We start from the raw sequence: 23091 nt of genomic DNA, 5'->3' as shown, positions 1-23091 counted from the left end.
AGAATCAACTTTGTGAAAATGACTCTACTACCCAAAGCAATCTACAGATTCAATGCAATCCCTATCAAACTACCACTGGCATTTTTCACAGAAGTAGAACAAAAAATTTCACAATTTGTATGGAAACACAAAAGACTCCTAATAGCCAAAGCAGTCTTGAGAACGAAAAACGAAGATGGAGGAATCAGGCTCCCTGGCTTCAGACTATACTACAAAGCTACAGTAATCAAGACAGTACGGTTCTGGCACAAAAACAGAAAGATAAATCAATGGGACAGGATAGAAAGCCCAGAGATAAACCCACACACATATGGTCACCTTATCTTTGATAAAGGAGGCAGGAATGTACAGTGGGGAAAGGACAGCCTTTTCAATAAGTGGTGTTGGGAAAACTGGACACCTACATGTAAAAGTATGAGATTAGATCACTCCCTACACCATACACAAAAATAAGCTCAAAATGGATTAAAGACCTAAATGTAAGGCCAGAAACTATCAAACTCTTAGAGGAAAACATAGGCAAAACACTCTATGTCATAAATCACAGCAAGATCCTTTTTGACTCACCTCCTAGAGAAATGGAAATAAAAACAAAAATAAATGGGACCTAATGAAACTTCAAAGCTTTTGCACAGCAAAGGAAACCATAAACAAGACCAAAAGACAACCCTCAGAATGGGAGAAAATATTTGCAAATGCAGCAGCTGACGAAGGATTAATCTTCAAAATTTACAAGCAGCTCATCCAGCTCAATAACAAAAAAACAACCCAATCCAAAAATGGGCAGAAGACCTAAATAGACATTTTTCCAAAGTAGATATACAGACTGACAACAAACACATGAAAGAGTACTCAACATCATTAATCATTAGAGAAATGCAAATCAGAACTGCAGTGAGATATCATCTCACACCAGTCAGAATGGCCATCATCAAAATACTAGAAACAAACAAAAAAATCTAGAAATAATAAATGTTGGAGAGGGTGTGGAGAAAAGGGAACACTCTTGCACTGCTGGTGTGAATGTGAATTGGTACAGCCACTATGGAGAACAGTATGGAGGTTCCTTAAAAAGCTACAAATAGAACTACCACATGACCCAGCAATCCCACTACTGGGCATATACCCTGAGAAAACCATAATTCAGAAAGTTTCATGTACCACAGTGTTCATTGCAGCTCTATTTACAATAGCCAGGAGATGGAAGCCACCTAAGTGTCCATCATTGGATGAATGGATAAAGAAGATGTGGCACATATATACAATGGAATATTACTCAGCCATAAAAAGAAACGAAATTGAGCTATTTGTAATGAGGTGGATGGACCTAGAGTCTGTCATACAGAGAGAAGTAAGTCAGAAAGAGAAAGATAAATACCATGTGCTAACACATATATATGGAATCTAAAAAAAAAAAAAATGTCATGAAGAACCTAGGGGCGAGACAGGAATAAAGACACAGACCTACTAGAGAATGGACTTGAGGATATGGGGAGGGGGAAGGGTAAGCTGTGACAAAGTGAGAGAGTGGCATGGACATATATACACTACCAAACATAAAATAGATAGCTAGTGGGAAGCAGGCGCATAGCACAGGGAGATCAGCTTGGTGGTTCGTGACCACCTGGAGGGGTGGGATTGGGAGGGTGGGAACGAGAGATGCAAGAGGTAAGAGATATAGTAACATATGTATATGTATAACTGATTCACTTTGTTATAAAGCAGAAGCTAACACACCATTGTAAAGCAATTATACGCCAATAAAGATGTAAAAAAAAAAAAACTTTAGTGTGTATAAAATTACCTAGAGTACTTATTAAAAAGTGTCTTCCTCCAAAATTAAATCAGTAAGTCTGGGAATTTCCATGTTTGATATATTTCTGATGCCAGTGAACTCAAAGAACAGACTCTTATGCCAGTGGAACTTACTTAAAAGAATAGACTGGTTTTTAGAGTCTGAAGCCCAGCTTTGTTTTTTTTGTTTTTTTGCAGTACATGGGCTTTCCTCTGTTGCAGTCTCACCCGTTGCGGAGCACAGGCTCCAGACGTGCAGGCTCAGCGGCCATGGCTCACGGGCGCAGCCGCTCCTCGGCATGTGGGATCTCCCTGGACTGGGGAACAAACCCGTGTCCCCTGCATCGGCAGGCGGACTGTCAACCACTGCGCCACCAGGGAAGCCCCAGCTTTGAATTTTACTAATCTCTGATTGCATTGAGGAATCTGGAATTGTTAGTGCTCCTACTGTCATGTAGAAACAAAGTTAACCATCTTCCTGGACCTAAAATCATCACTAAACTGTCTCACCTAAAATGTCAGGCGTTCAATTTAAAACAGAAACAAAACAGGTAAATGAGGAGGAAGTACAATGGGAGCAAAATCCAAGAGAAACTATAGGTAATAGAAACAGACACGTGAGGAATCCAGATAATGGAATTATCAGACAGAAACCTTAAAACCCTGTGCTTGTTATATTCAAAACAATAAAAGATAGTTGAAAAGAAGAATCAAATATAATTCTAAAACTGAACAATAATATGAAAATATTAAGTATTAAGGACATATTATTTGAGTGAAATACTAGGCTAAAAATAAGGAGAGAATGTGTAAACTAAATGATAACATCAATAGAAAATATATTGACCAAAGCTTAAAGACACTGAAGAATGGAAAATAAAGCAAAAAGCAGACGGGCACATGGAATACAGTGAATAAGATTAGCATACAAGTGGACTCCTCAAAGAAAAGGAAAGACAAAATGGGGTAGAAATAATACTGGAAGTAATAGCTGAGAATTTTCCAAAAATGGTGAAAGGTATCATGCTACACATTAAAGAAATGCTGTGAATCCCAAGCTGAAAAAAATGCAAACAAAACTATACGCAGTAAAACTGTTGAGAAACAAAGATATTCCTGATAGTAGCCAGAAGAAACGATAAATTACCTTCAAAGTAAGGGTAAGACAAAGAAGTGATTTCTCAAGAGAAATGAATGCCAAGAAAATAATAGTGTATCTTCAACATGCTGAAAGAAAATAACTGCTAACCTTGAATTCTATGACCAAGGAAAAGATCCTTCAGAATAATGGTGACAAAAGCTGTTTTCAGATAAACAAATTGATAGGATTTGTTACCAGCAGACTTGCACTAAAGGAAATACGAAACAGTCTTCAGAATGAAAAATTACTCCGTATGGAATCTTGGAGACACAGGAAAAAATGTTGACTGACAAAAGCACATACTGTGAATAGATGTTAAGGCAGGCTGTTTAAAATAGTAATAATTCCTTATGAGGGTGAAAATATGTATAAAATTAAAGTGTATAACAATATTAGAATATACGTTAAGATAGTTGCCCCCAAGACAACCCCCATTATCTCCACCTCCTCATGTCCACAACCTTGGATAGTCCCCATCCACTTTGTACCAGCATCTTGATATTGTACTGGTCTTTGTGCCCAGTGACATATAGCAGAAGTAATGGTAAAGTATATCACTTTCAAGATTACGTTTTAGGTCAAAAGGATAAACTTACAGTTATAAAGTAAATAAGTTATGGGGATGTATTTGTGCAGCATGGTGACTATAGTTAAAAATATTATATTGTATATTTGAAAATTGCTATGAGTTCTGGAAGATCTTAAAAGTTCTCATCACAGGAAAAAAAAAGTGTAGCTATGTAGGGTGATGAATGTTAACTAGACTTACTGTGGTGATCATTTCACCATATATACAAATATTGAATAGTTGTGTTATACACCTGAAACTAATGTAATGTTATATGTCAGTTGTATCTTATTAAAAAAGAATAGATTATAAAAGACACCTTGGCTTACATCTTGGGTGCACACGCCCTCTTGCTCTTTCTCATTTCTCAGTCTGGGAAATTCAGCTGCACATTCAGGCAGCCTATGGAGGGGCTCACATGTTAAGGAATTGAGATCTCTGGCCAATAGAGAGGAATGGAGGCCTGCTAACGATGTGAGTGAGCTTGGAAGTGAATCCTACAGTCTCACTTGAGCTTCCAGATAATTGAAGTCCCAGTCCACAGCTTGACAACAACCTCATGAGAGACCCCACGCCCAAACAGTCCAGCTAAGCTGCTCCAGATTCTTGACCCTCAGAAACTATGTGAGATAATGTTTGCTTTGTTAAGCTGATCAACTTGGGGTAATTTATTATGCAGTAGTAGGTAGCTAATACTGATTTTGGTTCCTGGAAGTTGCATGCAACTGTAACAAAAACTTGAGATGTGGTGGTGGCTTGGGAGCTGGGCAGTGGATAGAAGCTGTAAGAATTTTAAGAGTATTAATGAAAGCCTAACATGCCTTGAATAAATTGGTAGTAGAATTTTAGACTTTGAGGAGGCTGCCAGTGAGATCTTAAAGGAAAGTGAGGAAAATCTTATTGGAACCCAGTGATTTTTGTTATAAGGTGGCAGAAAGTTTAACAATGTGTCAATCTGCAGTAAACTGAAAGATAAAAAATATATTTATGAACTAAACGATCTGCCAAAATGTTGAAAGTACTGCTGGCTTTCTTCTTGTGCTGCCTTTAGTTAGATACGAGAAAAGAGAAGCTAAAGAAAGGACTGTTAAATAAAAAAGAGCCAAGACTTGCTAGTTTTGAAAATTAGCCTCTGCAGATGACAAACAACACTAAAACTAAGAAATATTTCCAAGCAAAGATCAAACTCAAGGCACTCTCAAGAAAGCAGTTCTAAAGTTGAAGCCAAGGTTGTGACTGTAAAATTTCTTTGTTAAGACCTCAGAAAAGTTGAAGGTGGTGCCTCACAATACTCTTCAGAAAAAAGGGCCCTTTAAAGGATTTCAGGGTGTACTTTATACCGTCTTTCAATATGTGGCTTCTAGGAACAGTAGGGCTTCTAAGAAGCTTTAGGGCAATGTCCCTGAGCCTTCTCAGTATAAACCCAAGGTAGAAAGGACTTAGCTAGAGGACATTTGTGGTTGTGACTTTTGCCTACTAGGTTGAACTCCAGTGAGATCCACTGGAGACGCACAGTGTTTTCAAGACCCACTGCCATCTTGGACTGCAGAGACAGTATAAAATTAAAGAGGCCTTTGCCCTTGCAGACTGCTACAAGCAGGAATCAGACTGAGAATTTACTCAACTGCAAACATGTGCTAACTTACATGAAAAAAAGGATGACTCAGAAAACAGAAGCAAATGTTATGAAGAGTCATTTTCATGTCAAGGCAAAAGTGAGCCCTAACCAAGGAACTTTCAGTATTTATCTTTTATTTCACAGGCCTGTAGATCAAGAGGAACTATACCCGAGATGCTTAAGGAACTATGCCCAAGGATCCTCATCTGTACCTTAGTCAGATATAGATGACAAGTTTCTGAACTTTGAGTTGATGCTGTAATAGGATGAGACTAGTGGGGGCCTTTGCGGGGGGTGGAGTGTATTTTGCATGTTGGTGGGAGGGTCTGTGACTTTTTGGGTACCAGAGGTTTTACTGTGGTAGACAACCTCACAGATGCTCCCAAGTTATCGCCACCTCCTGTTATTCACACTCTTATGTAATCTACATCATACCAGAGTTGGTCTGTGTGACCAGTAAAATATGGCAGAAGTGATAGTATGTTGTTTCTGAGTTTGTAAAAGATACTGGAGTGCTCTCTGGCTCTCTCTTGGATCAGTCACTCTGAGTGAAGCCATATGCCATGCAGGCAGCCTATGGAAAGACTCACATGATGAGGAACTAAAAGGCTCTGCCAACAGCTGGAGAGGAACGGAGGCCTGCCAACAACACACGAATGAACTTGGAAGCAGATTTGAACAACATGATTAACCACCATGACCTAATTGACATGCGTTGCACTTAGTCAATGCAGAATACAAAAATTTTTTAAGTGGAAGTTTTACTAAAATTAACCACATGCTAGGCCATCAAGCAAATTCCAATATATTTCTAATGATAGAAATTATTCAGTGTATTTTCTGTCCTCAGGGGAATTTAGAAGTCTGTAACAGAAAGACAACTAGATGATCTCTCAGCTACCTAGAAATGGAACAATATACTTCTAAGTAATCCTTAGGTCAAAGAAGATATAAAAAGTAAAATTAGACATATTTTGAACTGAATAATAATGATGCATCATAAAAGAATGACTAAAGTCATTCTTAGAAGGAACTTTATAGCTTAAATGTAAATACTGGAAAAAGAAGAAAGACTGTTCTCAAGAAGAGAAGAAAAGGAAATTAAGCCTAATCAAGAAATAATAGGGCTTCCCTGGTGGCACAGTGGTTGAGAGTCGGCCTGCCAATGCAGAGGACACGGGTTCATGCCCTGGTCCGGGAGGATCCCGCATGCCGTGGAGCGGCTGGGCCCGTGAGCCATGGCCACTGAGCCTGCACGTCCAGAGCCTGTGCTCTACAACGGGAGAGGCCACAACAGTGAGAGGCCTGCATACCACACACACACAAAAAAAGAAAGAATAATATGAAGTAGACATTAATAAAATAGAAAAAAATTTTTTACATTAAATGAACAAAGTTGGCTCATCATAAAGAACATTCGAATTAGATCAGTAAAATAAAGATGAGTCCTGGCAAGACTGATCAAGAATAAAAGGAAAGTAGGCCCAAATCACCTATATTAGGAATGAAAAAGGGGACATCATAGCAGAGTCTAAAGACTTTTTTAAAAGCTTAATTTTGAATAATTTTATGTAATTTAAAAATTTAGGTGAAGTGGACAGATTTCTAGAAAAATACAACAGTGTTGAAATAAATAGAAAATCTCAATTGCCCTGTCTGAATAAAGAAATTAAATCATTAAATAAAAATCTTTTCACAAAGAAAACTGTAGCTCCAGAAGGCATCACCAGTAAATATTCAACCAAATATTTAGTAACACAATACCAAATAATTTATGCAATATTAGCAAGCCAAACCCAGCAGTATACAAAAAAGGAGTTAAAAAATGGCCAGGCTGGATTTTTTCAAATGCAATTTTAGTTTTACTTTGAAAATCACTTATTATAATTTTTGTATTATCTGAGTAAAGTAGAAAAACCATCTCAGTAGATGCATAAAAAGCATTTGATAAAACTCAATATCTATGTATGATTTTTTTAAGAAAAGCTAGAAATAGAAACCTATTTCAGACATACTTATTGGTAAAATATTCAAAGCTCTTCCTCTCCGATCAGGGACAAGACAAGGATAACTATATTAGAGGTCTTAGCCAGTGTGGTAATGCAGGCAAAATAACTCAAAGAATAAGGATTGAAAATAAAGAAATAAAACTGTAATGTTCTAGAAGACATGATTTTATATGTTGAAAATTCCAAAAGTTGTACTAACAAACCATTAAAATCAATAATTAAGTTTCACAAGGTGGTTGGATATAAGGTAAATATAGAAAAACCAGTTATTTATCAGCAACAAATAAAGTTGAATTTTAAAATAATGTTTACAACAGATCAAAGTACATAGAAATCTTACAAAATTACTTCTCTACAATGAAAATTATGAAACATTACTGAGCAAAATTAAAGAAGACCTAATGAGTTAATGGTTAGGGGGTCACCAAACTTTTTCTGTAAAAAGCCAGATAGCAAATATTTTCAGCTTTGTGGGCCAGAATGGTCACTGTGGAACTACTCACCTCTGCTGTTTTGGGTGCAAAAACAGCCATAGATGACACGTAAATGATTGGGAATAACTGTGTTCCAGTAAAATGTTATTTACAAAAATAGATGATGAGCGAGATTTAGCCTATGGATCATAGTTAGCCCACTCCTGATCTAGGTGCTGGTTAATTAATGTCTACCAACATAAAAAGAGGGGCGACTAGATATTATTTGCATCTTGTTTAGAATATATCTCACAATCCCTATGAATTAGTCTTACTAAAAATTGCAAGAATAAAAAGATTGATGGTGAACTTTTCAGTTAAAAGACACTTGAAAAAAAAGACACTTGAGACTTATTCATTTGCAAGTGTATGGGTTTTATTTGGATCTATATTAAAAATGATTTTAATTAATTTTAATGTAATGAATATTCGATATTAAGGGATTAGTTTTAATATTTTAGGTGTGATAATGTTTTTATGGTTATGTTTGAGTCCTTGTTTCTGAAGAAATATATCTTGAAATATTTGTATAAAATATCACAAGTAGGATTTGTTTGTTGTACGTTAACACCTATGATTCCATAGTTGTGTTATATTTTCTCTACTAGTCTCTCTGTCTTTACCACTGGGTGTTCTCACCCTGATTCCAGGGACTGGGTCTAATTCACCTGTGTATTTCTAGCGCTAAGCATAGATGCTCAGTAAGTGCTGCCAAAGTGAATGTAGCTAACTCCTCAAAAATAGTAAATGTGTCTTTTAGGCCCAGTGTTATCAAATCGTTTTAAAGTACTAGATTTCTTTAGAAATTACTTTCTGTTTCCAAGGGGGGAGCAGTCATATGCCAATATAAAGAGTAGACTACGTTAGCTTTATCAGGTATATTTCATAGCTTTAGTCAAAATGCTCTCTAATATTCACAGCAAAATGAACAAATGGAAATTATATTTATTTTAATTTAGCATAAACATATTTCCCTAACTAACTTAGTAAAAAAAACTTGACCTTCATTGTGGCCATGAATTAATAGAATCCAAGCACAGATTTCAACAACATTATAATTCACTTAGGAAAAAAACACTTTAGCTGTCACCTCTAATTCTGAAACATAACTGTTATTTCTGAATATTCACCTTCCTGTCTTATTTCAAATGTATATCTTAATGGTTATAACTAGGTAAAACTTTGTATCCTGTTTTATCTAAGCCTGTTTCTTCCTGTTACAGTCTTAATAGCCATCATTTTAAATGATTATTTTCAACACAAACATTTTTAATGAAGGTAGGATACTTTATATAAACAAATATAAAGGAGTTGCTATATATGAACAAGTAATATACATATGATTATGACACATACATAAATATGCTAATTATTTTTCTCTGCTGTGATGCTGTTGTATTCAAGCTTTAATCATTCATACAGTCTGGTTCTTTCAAGTAAAAATTGTTTGAGAACAAACTCGTATCTTCCTTAAAAGAACTGCTTTTTAATACATTACTTTTGGAAACAGTAAAATATCTTATAAATACAGTAGTAGTATTCTGAGTAATGTTAATGAGGGTTTTAGCAATGTAAGATACTGTTGGAGAAAAGAAGAAAAATGAGAAATATTCTGAATCCCAATAAAGAATGGGTTTTGAAATATTGATTTTTTAAAAATTTTATTGGAGTATAGTTGATTTACAGTGTTGTGTTAGTTTCGGGTGTACATTAAAGTGATTCAGTTATACCTATATATATATATCCATTCTTTTTTAGATTCTTTTATCGTATAGGTTATCACAGAATATTGAGTAGAGTGCCCTTGTTTTAGGTCCTTGTTGGTTATCTGTCTTACATACAATAGTGAAATAGTGAACTGATGTTTTGTTTTCATTGTTGACAGTGAGTTTCTGACAGTTAAATCACCAGATTCTTTCCAGGAAAATATCTATTAGTTTTATGAAGATTCTCATTTTTTAAAAAACTATGCTTACTTAGAAAATATATACCTCAATATAAATCATAATGAGGGATTTTATTATTTTTTGTTATTTTATCCTGTTTCTTTATCCCATTACCTGCTGTATTGTTAGTCATTCCCCCCCCCACCCGCCCCCCAGCCAATAAAATGAGACCTGTAGGTACCTCAGTTTTGGCAACCTACCGATGATTAGTAACTAACTTGATATATTATTTTAGGATTCTTACTCACATATTGACTCCCAGAGCAGAAATTTCTGATTAATAAGAATATTTGACTCCTAGCTTTACAGCTTCAAGTAATCTTAGAAATGATGTAATATCCTTTGCTTCCTTTGTAACTTCAAATAAGCATAAAGCAAAATCCTTCAAATAAAGTATAAAACAAATTTAATTAAACAATTGTATATTAGTTTGTAAAATGGGTTAAGTTAACACGGGAAGTGCATGCTGTTGGTTGTTTTAGAAATGTGAATGTAACAAGTATAATTAGGAGAATATATGTGACAAAGTATCATAAAAATTAGCATTGGATTGGATATTTTAAATACTAGACAAACTACATTTGACCTTTTTGAGCTAAAACAATTCCCTGCAAGTGAAAGACAAATTTATGAGTCCCTTATTGAATTGATGCAAAGCGTGTGAGTACAACAGTCATTTGGAGCCTCCCTTTTGCCATATTTGTCTAATGTATCACATATCAGGCCGATTACTATTTTCAGAAACAGTGTTCATGGCTGAAATCCTACAGTTAACCTTTAGAAGATCAAAAGGAAATATACTTATTAATAAGGTGAACCTAATATATACATATTTTCTCTTTTTCTGCCTTATTGCTTGCATGTTTAGCAGCTTTTTTTTTTTTTTCATTTGTTGCATAGAATTACTGAGTATGTATTTAAAGGTCAAACAAAGTCATCTTAGGATGGAAAACTAACGTATCAGTTACAGGGCATAGCTGGATATTTTGGCAACAGTAATTTGTAGTTATTGTTTTAAAAGATTTATTTTAACGTATAGAATGATATTATAGCTGTTGCTAACTGAAATTGTATAAAACTTAAAATTTTTAAAGGTTTTCTGCTTGAGATCAAGTACTAAAAGCTGAAAGTATGTCTGTATCTTTAATCAGAGCTGTATTTACACTTTGCATTCACTTTCTCATCATAAATACTAAATGTATTCATTATTTATAGTATACCAAAGTATCTTCATAGAGTAGTAGAATGCCTTTCTAAACTGTCTGTTAATGTTTGTGTCATGATTATTCATATTCTGTTAAATATTAAAATTTCCAAAAATGTTCCTTTCTTTTTCAGCTATCCAAATAAATACTAAATGTATTCATTATTTATAGTATACCAAAGTATCTTCATAGAGTAGTAGAATGCCTTTCTAAACTGTTAATGTTTGTGTCATGATTATTCATATTCTGTTAAATATTAAAATTTCCAAAAATGTTCCTTTCTTTTTCAGCTATCCAATGTCTATTATTTTTTACTGATGGGTTTTAATAGTTACTAGTTTCTCACTGGAGATCTGTAGTTTTTTTCTAAAGCCTCTTTAGAGAAATGTATTGTTATTCAAAACAGTGAAATATATCAAGCTATAGCTGATACCAATTTGTTTTGTTTTTTAGGTGGTTGAACAGGGTATGTTCGTAAAGCACTGCAAAGTAGAAGTATATCTCACAGAATTGAAGCTCTGTGAAAATGGAAACATGAACAATGTTGTAACTCGAAGATTTAGCAAAGCTGACACAATAGGTAATGCAAGATCCTGTTTCTTTGTTAAACCATTGCTATTAGAAATTTATTTAAAATTCTATTTGTTATATGCTACGAAGATGATAACCATTGTAAGGGTTTATCCTTAGACATTACAGGTTTCCAAGCATCATTCAATATGTCTTAGCTTAGAGTTGAATTATTTATTATTTCTAGGTCTACTTTACATTATTAAATGAGTTTAATATTTCTGCCATTTTACTTTTTAAAAAAAATCAAATAATTGTTTTAATTTAGCATTTGAAAATACATATCATGTTTGTAACATGACTGTAAATTGAAGTAGAACTTTAAATAAAAACTTGCTTAGGTAAAACTTTGTCAGGTAATGTAATATATATATCAATAATAATAATGATAATTTACCATACTTAGCATGAAAAATGACCATTTACTTTCTTTTTCTCACAGTTTATTCTTTGGACTCTATAAATACAAAATTAAGTAGCTACTTACAGCAGCGGGCTTAGCATTAATATGACTCATTGATTTTTTTTTTAATAATGAGTAGGTTACAGAATTACATATCAAATATAAGTGTGCCTAACTCCTTCTATGTATTTATATATCTTTATATATTTACCTATCTACACATATAAATGTATATTTAAATACATGTAAATTTATAATTCTGTTTAAAAGCCACATGTTAATTTAAGATCAAGAATGTATTGAATAACAAAATAAAACTCATAGATTCAGAGAACAGATTGGTGGCTGCCAGATGGGAGGGGCTTGGAGGTTGGGTGAAATAGGGTGAAGGGAATTAAGAGGTATAAACTTCCAGTAAGTCATGAGGATATAATGTACAGCATGGTGACTATGGTCAATAATATTGAATTGCAAATTTGAAAGTTGCTAAGAAAGTAAATCTTAAAAGTTCTCATCACAAGGAAAAAGTTTTTCTAACTTTGTATGGTGACAGATGGTCACTTATTGTCGTGATCACTTAGTGATGTATACAAATGTTGAACCATTCTGTCATACACCTAAAACTAATATAATGTTGTATGTCAATTATACTTCAATTTAAAAAAAGAATATATTGAATAAAATGTTTTTTAAATAAATGATTATGCATTTACTAACAGAATTGCAGTACTTTTTGATAAGACACAACTCAAAATAAAAATTATAAAAGGTTATTATTTTCAAATAAAGTTTTTGGAACAGAAGATTAATGGCAATAACATTGATCTTGTTGGAAAGTGCAAATGGACACTGGAGAAGGACCTAACACTTAATGTAGAACTTAGAAAGAAAGATTAGAAAATTTATGAATTATAGCACCATATAGCTTTTCTTGTTGGAACCAGTCATTAAGTACACTTTATTAAAAGTAAATAAAAATATTTCTGAATTTCTTAAGTACATTTGACTTTCACCACATAGCCATTTCACTGCAGGAAAATGCTTTTAACTCATAATTTTCATGAAATAGTACCATTCTTCAATTTCTAATGCTTGGTTAATCCTAATGTTTTTGCCAGACATTATGTCTGGATTTTTTATTTTCCCTCTCTTTATTTACCTAGAGCATTTGTAAGTTGAGATGCAATTTCAATAAACTCACACAGTCATCTTTCTAAAATGAATGCTTAAAATGTTAGGAACTCCATATAAATGTCATTTTATTACATTATTATGTATAAAGTATTATTATGGATAAAGTACTTAACTTTTTCAGTTCTAGATTTTTGGAACATATTCAGGAAAGTAAAACATTTCTATATCCTAAGAACTGAAAGTTTTAAATGTATAAAATTACATTAATCATGATGTTAAAATGTACACAATAAGAATCTTTAAGAATCTGTAAGTCTGTCCAACAAAGATAACCTATTAAAATTAATTCAGAGACTAACTTCTGAAATGTTCAGCCAATTGGAATATAAATAAGCTACCTCTTAAATGCTTGATGTAGATAATGTTTTCTAGTTATTTTTAAGTTTGGTATTTTCTAGTTAAAGTTTGGTATTAAACTTTTGGTATTAAAGTTTCTTTGTTTCTTACCTCATTTCTATAGGAAAATTTTATATATATATATATATATATATATATATAAGTTATATGAGACAATAAGAAACTTATTTTAGAACATTAGTTCACTGAAAAATATTTTAAAACTCATTATATGAAGATCTAAGGTTTAATTTCTGAACTCAAAACAAGCATTTTGGAGTTTTTACATTAAGTACTAGGTAAGAATTATCAAGATGATTTGTAAAGAATCTCTGCTTCAAAAAGTTTATGATTTACATAGATGTTAATTAGCATAGCTTAAATACATACATTGGCTATATGCCTTAAAATTGTATATGAATAAATTTTTTCATATAGCTAACATTTCTTATTAGAACAGTTTTTTCAAACTGTGTTGTCTATATTTTCGTGGTCATTAAGCAGTTTGTGGAGTAAAGAGAATGGAATGGAAAATATCAGAATAGAAAATATCAACATGTATGTGTATAGTGGGTCACAATTCCTTACTGTAGTTTTAAAAGTTTGAAAATCTATATTAGAGCAAGTTTGCTTTCTAAGCAAAAATTTTTGCAAAAATTAATCAAGTCAGGAATTTTAGAAACTTCATTGTTATGGTTATAATGGTTAGCAGTTATTGAATACTTACTATGCTTTAGGCACTTTACAGGAAATTTCTTATTTAAACCTCAACATTACTGTACCCTCATCTTAAAGGTGATAAAGCCTAGGCTAAGAAGGGTTAAGTAACCTACATAGGTTCACCCTGGTACCAAGTGATAGAGCCAGTATTTTAACTCCTTAACCCAGCCTCTTATACCAGAGTCTCACTTCTTAATTTGCTGCCTTATACAATCTGTGCAAATGTTAATTGGATTGATTTTGTGTTTCTTTAGGAAGTGAGTTTTGAAACAAAGAATTTGATAAGAAAGGAAATACGAGATGTATATTTTTCCCTGTGTGTTTTTTCAATCTTGATTAAAAAGGATCAAAATAGCTATGTACATGAAATACAGTATACAAATTCTGTAAATGGAATTAAGAAATATAAGCACCTGTTTTCTGTTTTTACCAAATAATAAAATGTTCCATTTTCAGCTAGTAATGCCTACATTGATTTATAATAAAAATGATAGTAGCCATAGGTAGGATCTAAATAATTTACCATGTTCAGAGCCTAAATACTTTGACTTTTTAATATTTTTCTCTCTAAATTGATATATTTGGGTATTGAACATGTGTCAATAAGAAAGATAAAACTTTTTATTTTTTCTTTAAAGATACCACTGAAAAATAATTTTATTATAAAATTTGAAAAATGCTTTATGTTTATAAAATTTATTAATAGAACTGCTTAACTTTCTTATTAAATATTCCTACTAGAAATGTTTGTCACAATAATTTTATTTCTGTTATCTGTGTTAATATTTTTTTATCTCTTTATGCTTTTCATTAACTGCCTAATAGAGTCGGATTAATATACAGAAAAATATGCACATGTTCTCAATACCTTGACATTCTCAACTCCAGTGATCTTGATCTGCATCCAGCCTCAACCACCAGTTCCCATAGATATACCCTAGGCTGTCATTATCTACAAATGCACTTGACAAATTTCAGTTTAAGCAAACTGCTTTCTGGCTACCACTTCCTCTGCTCCCGTTCTCTCTTGAACCCACTAAATCAGACCAACCATTTCCTTGGTTCTGCTTCTGTGATGGTCTCTAATTCTACCTTGATACATCCAGTGGTCGAAGTCTTCCATTTCTTAATGTGCCAGCAAAAATTAACATACTTACTGACTTTTCCATCTAGAAATATTTTCTCTTCACATGGCTGCCAGGGCACAAGTTCTCACTGGGTGCATCTTCTCAGAGTCCTTTGTAAGATCCTCTTCATATTTCTGACCTCAGAACATCAGTGTGATATGCTCAGTCCTTGGATCTTCTTTCTTTTCCTTGATGACTTCCTCTAGTCCCCTGGCTTTAAATACTTTTCTGTATATTGATGTCTTATATCTCCTACCCAGACTCTCCCTTAATTCCAGTTTCAACCATTCCATATCTTCACATGTGTCTGATGAGAATCTAAAGATAACATATATGAAACTAAACTCTCTCCCTTCCCCCTAAAAGCTACTACTCTGTCATTTTTCCTCATCTGAGTAATCGTCACTTGCACTCTTCTCATTGCTTAGGCCAAAACCCTTGGTATCATTCTGATTCTCTTATATTTCTCACCCTGCATATAATTTAGCAATGTATCTTCTAAGCAGTGCCTTCAGAATCTATTCCCAGTCTGACCACTTAACATTGCTTCCACTGTTACCACCTTGGTTTGGATTTCTGTAGTAGCCTAGTCTCTCACCCTTGACATCCTGCAGTTTGTTTTCACTAGCAGCAAAAGTGAACATTTGAAGTGTCAATTGGATCATACCACTTCTCTGCTCAAAACTCCTAAATGACTTCTCTTCTTAATCAGATAAAATAGAATACTTGCATAACTGCCTCAATTCTGTATGATCCTACATGTGTACCTTTATGGTCTTATTTCCACCTTGCTCATTCCACTTTAGCCACATTGGTGCACCGTTCTCTTCTAAAACATGCCAAATACATTCCCATCTCAGGGTCTTTGCATTACCATTTTCAAAACTCAATAAAGGGGGCATTTCCATATGTGTTGGTATATATTATATTATGTATATAAATATGTATGTATTAATAGAAAAAAATGCCTGGAAGAAGTATCAAAATGTTAACAGTGGTTATTTCTAGATGGACATTTTATTTGTACTTGTATTTTCTGAATTTTTGCAGTGAGCAAGATTTATTTCTTCAATCAGGAAAGAAGTATTCATTTTTATAGAAAGACTAAAATGACCTCCCTTCCTTGGCTTCTTCCTCTGTCGTCCTTCCTATGTTATTTTCTGTTTCTTGATCTGGGTACTGCTTACACAGGTGTATCCACTATGGAAATTTATCATTATATACTGACAATTTGTGCATTTTTCCATATACATTTACAGTTCAATAAAAAAAAATTAATGCCGCCAAAATAGAAAGCAGTACTTACAGTATATTTATATTTCTTTAATGTAATTTTTTAAATGTTCTGGCTAGTTTGCATTAAGTTTTGAAATACACTATAGTATTTACTACTTATTTAATGCCTTAATCAAACTGTCATTGACTAAAAGACTATTAAAGAACATTAGCTGCTAAGTAGAACATAAACAGTGTTATTGGACTAAGTTTAATTATGTAGGATAGATGTGGGTTTTTATATTTTTTAAGAGAACATGTATTTTTAGGTTTAGTATTTTACAAATAATGGTTTTTCCAAAATTAATCAAGTATTCTAAAATTTAGAAGTATTTCATATTTCTTTATATGTCATAAAATATATTAAGTGTAATTTTCTTGAGTCTAAGTTAGGTAAGTTATTGACCAGAATTTGATAGATATAGTAATATTTTCTAATATCTCTTTCTAATGTTTATGTGCTTTAAAAGATTCATCTAAATATGGTACTGAAACTTAATTATTCTCAAACATGTAGACACTCCTATATCTTATTTTACAGCAGATTAAGCTGCTCCAGTTTTTTAAAAGAAAGACTTCTTCCGTTCAGATAATTGGCTTAGAAATAAAGAAAATATATGGCTTTACCTTGGAAACAAGAAATTTTGACCAATTCAGACCTCTCTTCAAAGAAGGCACTTTTCTTTGTGTCCCTATATTCTGTTTAATTTTAGTTAGCTATTTAAACTGTAAATTGTATTCAACTTAATATAAATTATTCTTAAATTGGTTATAACTTAAAGTATTTTTTATCTGTGGTATCTCTGAGTCATACTTTAATTTCTAACTCCAACATATCATTAGAAAATATATTGATTTTATAATGTGTAAAAAGTTAAAGTTCATCCTGTATAACATAAATTATATTTTAGTGTTATATTATTGAACTCTTACCTTTTGAGGTCTTAATTTCCCAAAGTAATCATCTGAGTTATAATTACCATTTTGTTCCTAAAAAGTATACCTGGTCTTAAAATTTTTCTTTATTGTTTTTATGTATTTCCTACATATTTGTTCATCTATTCTTGCTGTTATATCAGTAATTTAAATTTAGGATTTTTATGTTAGTGAGCACTTAACTCTCTGTGGTATATTTTTAAATATTATATTTACGTATCTTTCCTCCTTAAATCTAGATACAATTGAAAAGGAAATAAGAAAAATCTTCAATATTCCAGATGAAAAGGAGACCAGATTGTGGAACAAATACATGAGTAATACATTTGAACCACTGAATAAACCAGACAGCACCATTCAGGATGCTGGTTTATACCAAGGACAGGTATTTTTTAGCAATACTGTTTATTTTAAGCATATTATACATGACGTTTCTGGGAGTCACAAACTTTATGGCTATCCTGACAATCTATAATGGATTCTACTGTTTCTGGTTTCCTCTTTCTAACTCTTCTCTGTCCCTGCTGGTCACTAATTATAACTTTTGCTTCTCTCCTTGAGCTTGAGAATAACCTACTTTTTAAAAAGAAATTATTTTCCATTGAAAAATAGCTAATAAGGGGTCAGCAAACTTTTTTGTAAAGGATCAAATAAATATTTTTGGCTCAGTGGTCTGTAAGGTCTCTGTCACGACTACAACTTTGCCATTGTAGTAGCAAGAAAGTAGCCGTAAACAATATGTAAACAATGGATATGGCTATGTTCCAACAAACTTTATTTACAAAAGCAGTCAGTGAGCTAAGTGAACTTAGTTTGCCAACCCCCGCTAGAAGGTATCAACCCCCAATTTGGTCTTTCTTTATGACAGAATCTAAAGAAATGAATGTGTTGAGAAATGAAGACTTTTAGACACAATCAGCAAGTTCTACTGATTCCACCTTCTAAATATCTCTTTAATTAATCTTTGTATCCCATTCTCACCCCTTATCTTTCCATAATCTCTTAACAAATCCCTCTGTTTCCAGTCTTTTGCATGTTCGTTCTCAGTCTTCCGTATTTCTGTCAGAATACTCTTTCTAAAATGTAAACCTTATTATTTCCTTTTCATAAACCTTTCCTGGCTCCTTAACAATTGTAGAATAAAGTCCAGGCACCTTAACGCAGCATGCAAGTCATGGTTTATCCTTTTGCCTAGTCTTCCAGCATCTTTCGATTATCCTTGCCTTTGGATTTACACTCTAATAATACCAAACTGAACTACTTATAGTTCCCTAAGCCTGCTATGCTTTTCCATACTCCTGTGCTTTCATATATGTTGTTCCATCTGCCTGTTGTACCATTCTCCCCAGTCCCTGCATTCATCCAGAAAAAGTCCTTTTAAACATCCAAATATTGAAATTAAGCATCCCATCCTTTCATGTAATCTAACCAGATCAGATTATTCATCCTTCAAATTCCAATTCAAAATTTGTCACATCATTTCTTGAGCCTTTCCTGATCTATTTATCTCAGTATCTAGTTGAGGTATAGGATTTGTTTTACTTTGGAGAAGAAATTTCTCCCTTAACTTCCGTAGTGATTTACATATGTGTCTTGTATCATTCATTAAGTTATTTATATATTAAGCTCCCCAGCTAGACTGTGAGGTCCTGTTTTTAGTTGGACTTTGTGTCCTATTTATTTTTATTTTAGTACCTAACCCAGAGCCTGCCACTCTAGTATATGGAAGTTTTTTGTTTTGTTTTGTTCTGTTTTATTTAAAATTGATACTGATACATGATGTAAGTTATTAAAAAAAACTCAGAGGAACAGAAGGAAATTAATTTTTTAGCAAATGCCTACTATATATCAAGTATTGTACTCGGCTATAAAACAGTGATTTTCAGACTTATTTTAGCCATTATATTCTTACGTGAAATCTTATGAAATCTAATAATATGTATTACAATTAAAAGGAGTTACCCAGGGCTTTCCTGGTGGCGCAGTGGTTGAGAGTCCGCCTGCCGCCTGGGGTTCGTGCCCCAGTCCGGGAAGATCCCACATGCCGCGGAGCGGCTAGGCCGGTGAGCCGTGGCCACTGAGCCTGTGCGTCCGGAGCCCGTGCTCCGCAACGGGAGAGGCCACAACAGTGAGAGGCCTGCGTACCGCCAAAAAAAAAAGTTACCCAGTTGAAGCTGAGTGTGTGAGACATTTGGAACTCTACTGGTTAGTCAACACTCCCCTCCTTAGCCAGCCAATTTCCTCTTTCTGTCTTCCAAATAGACATACACTTCTCTCCTTGGTTACCATCCATCAGGCCTTGAGGTAGCTCCAGGAGTACAATTTAAAATATATAGGATTATTTCTTTAAATCTTTTCAGTAATTGATTCTGAGTAATGGCAATTATTCTACTCATCATGTGCATTAGAAAACCAAGGCTTAGAGAATTTAATTTGTTATTCTTGATAGGAATGCATTTATCAGAATGAAGATGACAGAATAAATTATTTTAATAAGATTATCTTATTAAATATATTATTCTTATAAAATACCTTTAGGGACATTTGATCTTTTGAAATAGGAATGGTTCAAAGAACATGGATTAAATTTTCTAGGTTTTGTACCAGTTATTTTCTGACTGATGATAAATGAACTAAACACTATCTTAGACTTAAAAGAAGTTTGGTTTTTTTTGTTTTGTTTTTTTACTGAAATCAAAAGTATCCTCATTAGAAAGTGAAACAAAGATACATTATTGAAGAGTTTATCTCCCAAAATGGGTGGTCTTCGAAGATACATTATTGAAGAGTTTATCTCCCAAAATGGGTGGTCTTTATCTCTCTCCCTTGTATGTGTGTGTTCAATTTAATTAAATCTTAAAATCTTTTAAAAAATAATTTCATTTTGAGTTAAAGTTTTAACCATGAGCAAAATTTTATTCAGAAAATGATACATTTGAATAAACAAGTGAGTTTTAACATTTCTGGTGGCATTCAACATCAATATCTGTGACTGTAAAGACAAAAAGAATTTGGGGCTTCCCTGGTGGCACAGTGGTTGAGAGTCCGCCTGCCGATGCAGGGGACATGGGTTCGTGCCCCGGTCTGGGAAGATAAAAAAGACAAAAAGAATTTAAAGTACAAACACTGCTAGGAATTAAAGGTTACAGTTGAACTTTAAATATTTACTTGATTCTTCAGCTTTAAGACCTTCCTTTAAAAAACAAGCCATAAATAATGATATTAAATGCATAACTTTGAAATTTTCTGTAGGTAAAATCTTTTGTTTTATAACTGGTTTAAGTCCTCCTAGAGACAAAGTTTGTATGTATGTATATATCTTTTTTTATATAATTTCTATGTAGATGTCTATAGAGTTATAAGTTGTAGCAAAGGAAAACCTTTCTTCAGAAGTTAAAGACTACTCACTAAATTTAATTTTATAAATATGTAAATATATATCAGAATGATGCCAGTTGAGCATAATGGTTAATTGTCTGTGGTAGGTAAGGAGAGAAATATGATCAGGGAGGGATCAGGATGGCAGGTATACAGTGCACTTATTCATTATATGTTACATATACTTCATGTGTGTGTGTTTTTTTGTTTTGTTTTTTTGGCCACACCATGTGGCATGCAGGAATCTTAGTTCCCTGAGCAGGGATTGAACCCATGCCCCCCTGCACTGGGGGTGCAGAGTCTTAACCACTGGACCACCAGGGACGTCCCTCATGTGTGTTTTTTGAATGTAGGAAATAACTTTTTCTTCTAAAAGACGACTTTAGTATTTTAATTAGCATACTCTTTCAACAGCAAGATTCCATGAATTTTTTAAATCGCTATTTCATTGTTATATGTGTTCTTAATCAGGCTTACATTTTACATGGTTATGATCCAAATGCCAGCTTATAAATTGCCTGAAACATATACTCAAAAGTATATTACTAAGAGTATACAGAACAGGTTACAAAATTGCAATTTTAAGAAACAAGAGTTAATGAAAAAATATGTAGAATATATGCAAAATTTTAATGCCTTGAATTTACTTCAAGGCATGTTTTCTATATTATAGTTTTCCTATGGAAATTTAGATATTAACTTGTTGAGATGATCACATATTTCTTTTGTTAACTTAATTATTTTGGTTAGTTTTTCTTCTTTGCACAGACTTGCCCCTAGTAAAAACTAGAAGAAAGCCTTCTTTTTTAGACTGAAACATATGAAAAAAGATTCTGGGATGTTTTAAAATAAAGTATAGGGGCTTCCCTGGTGGCGCAGTGGTTGGGAGTCCGCCTGCCGGTGCGGGGGACGCGGGTTCGTGCCCCGGTCTGGGGGGATCCCGCGTGCCGCGGAGCAGCTGGGCCCGTGAGCCATGGCCGGTGAGCCTGCGTGTCCGGACCCTGTGCTCCGCGGCGGGAGGGGCCACAGCAGTGAGAGGCCCGCGTACCGCAAATAAATAAATAAATAAATAAAGTATAGCTCACCTTAGCCTGTACTTTTCATTTATTAGAGGTGTTTTTTGTCTACCCTGACCATGCTGCGGTAGGGAACTTAGTCTGATTCTCACACACATGGCTCTATTGTTTCTATATTAAAAGATTTTATAATTTTATAATGTAAATAAAGACAAATTTCAAAGCCCCAAACAAATTATGTGTAATTATGTATACTCTGTAATTTGGGATTATCTTTGCCACTGTTCCTCAGTATTTGCATAATAATAGCTGACTGAGATCATACATCAGTATGTTTAACAACAACTATAACCATTTATTCAGCATCTGTTTTTTGCACAGTACTTTTACAAGCTACAAAAAGAAAAGAAAAAGAAAGTGTGCCCTAAACTCAAGAAACTTATATTGCATCTAGTTTTTTATACTTAAAGTCATAGAACCAATGATTTTCCTTGTAGTGTTTTACCTTCTTTCTTTCTGACCGTCATTGCTGACTTCTTATATTTAAGGTCTCTTTATCTCCCTTGGCCAGCTTTGGAATCAAAATGCAAATACCTCTTCACCTTGTCTACTGTGTCCTTTAAGTCATCGCAGAGTTACTTTAGTTTCTTAGCATATACAGCTAATCTTCTAAAACTATTTTAACTTCAGGGTTAAGGAAAAACACTCTTTTATTGTGTCTTATTTGCAGGTGTTAGTGATAGAACAGAAGAATGAAGACGGAACATGGCCAAGGGGTCCTTCTACTCCTAAGTAAGTGCTCCCAGTTTTTATGGCTCAGTGCATGATGTTGAAGCTTTGATTTCAGATAATAAAATCCAGAATGATAGAAGAACCTAATTGTATATTGCAATTGTAAATATATATAACTTCTTTATATTTTAATATTTTATTCTCGTATAGAAGTTATCTAAGTTTGCACTTAAATGAATATGCTGTAATTTAAAAAGCCTTCCAATTCTAATCTCTTTTAGAATAAGGTACAGTATAAATACGTTATAAATGTAATGGTGCATTGTCTTAATACAATCAAATCACTATTAAACATTTTATTTAATATTTTTCAAGCATTTTGTGGTATTTTTAAAAGTGTCTGTTAAAAGAATGCTCTTTATGAAAATGAATCTGATGTGAAAACAACATATTTAAAATCTAATCGTGAAAGCAATATTTTATTTATTTAGATACGTGTTTTAGAATATAACAGCACAAGTAGAGATAAAGGAGTATAAGAATTGCTTTTGATGGTAAATGAGTGATTAGAAACCTTTTTAACTTTTTTTTAATTGTGGTAAGAAAACATAACTTGATATCTGCCCTGTTAACAAAGTTTTAAGTGTGTG

General features: G+C 33.3%; 1 protein-coding gene across 6 annotated transcripts in view; it reads left to right on the top strand.

The window, feature by feature from the left end:
- The window catches only part of USP15 (ubiquitin specific peptidase 15), a 131121-nt gene that overhangs the window by 36216 nt on the left and 71814 nt on the right, over positions 1-23091 (top strand). For 5 of the 6 annotated variants that reach the window (XR_004351700.1, XM_032645045.1, XM_032645044.1 and 2 more), the window contains exons 4-6: positions 11208-11334; positions 17555-17700; positions 22440-22501. Coding sequence is in view for 5 of the 6 variants with exons in the window: in XM_032645045.1 (XP_032500936.1) it covers positions 11208-11334; positions 17555-17700; positions 22440-22501 (335 nt within the window). In the remaining variant the exon portion in view is untranslated. Of the gene's footprint in view, positions 1-9728; positions 10362-11207; positions 11335-17554; positions 17701-22439; positions 22502-23091 lie in introns of those variants that run through there. The other variant, XM_032645046.1, reaches the window with a different exon arrangement.

The sequence above is a fragment of the Phocoena sinus genome, chromosome 10, assembly GCF_008692025.1.
Source record: "Phocoena sinus isolate mPhoSin1 chromosome 10, mPhoSin1.pri, whole genome shotgun sequence".
NCBI classification, from domain to species: Eukaryota; Metazoa; Chordata; class Mammalia; order Artiodactyla; family Phocoenidae; genus Phocoena; species Phocoena sinus.
The sequence above is the reverse complement of the archived record's forward strand: the minus strand, read 5'-3'. Positions and strand labels throughout refer to the sequence as shown.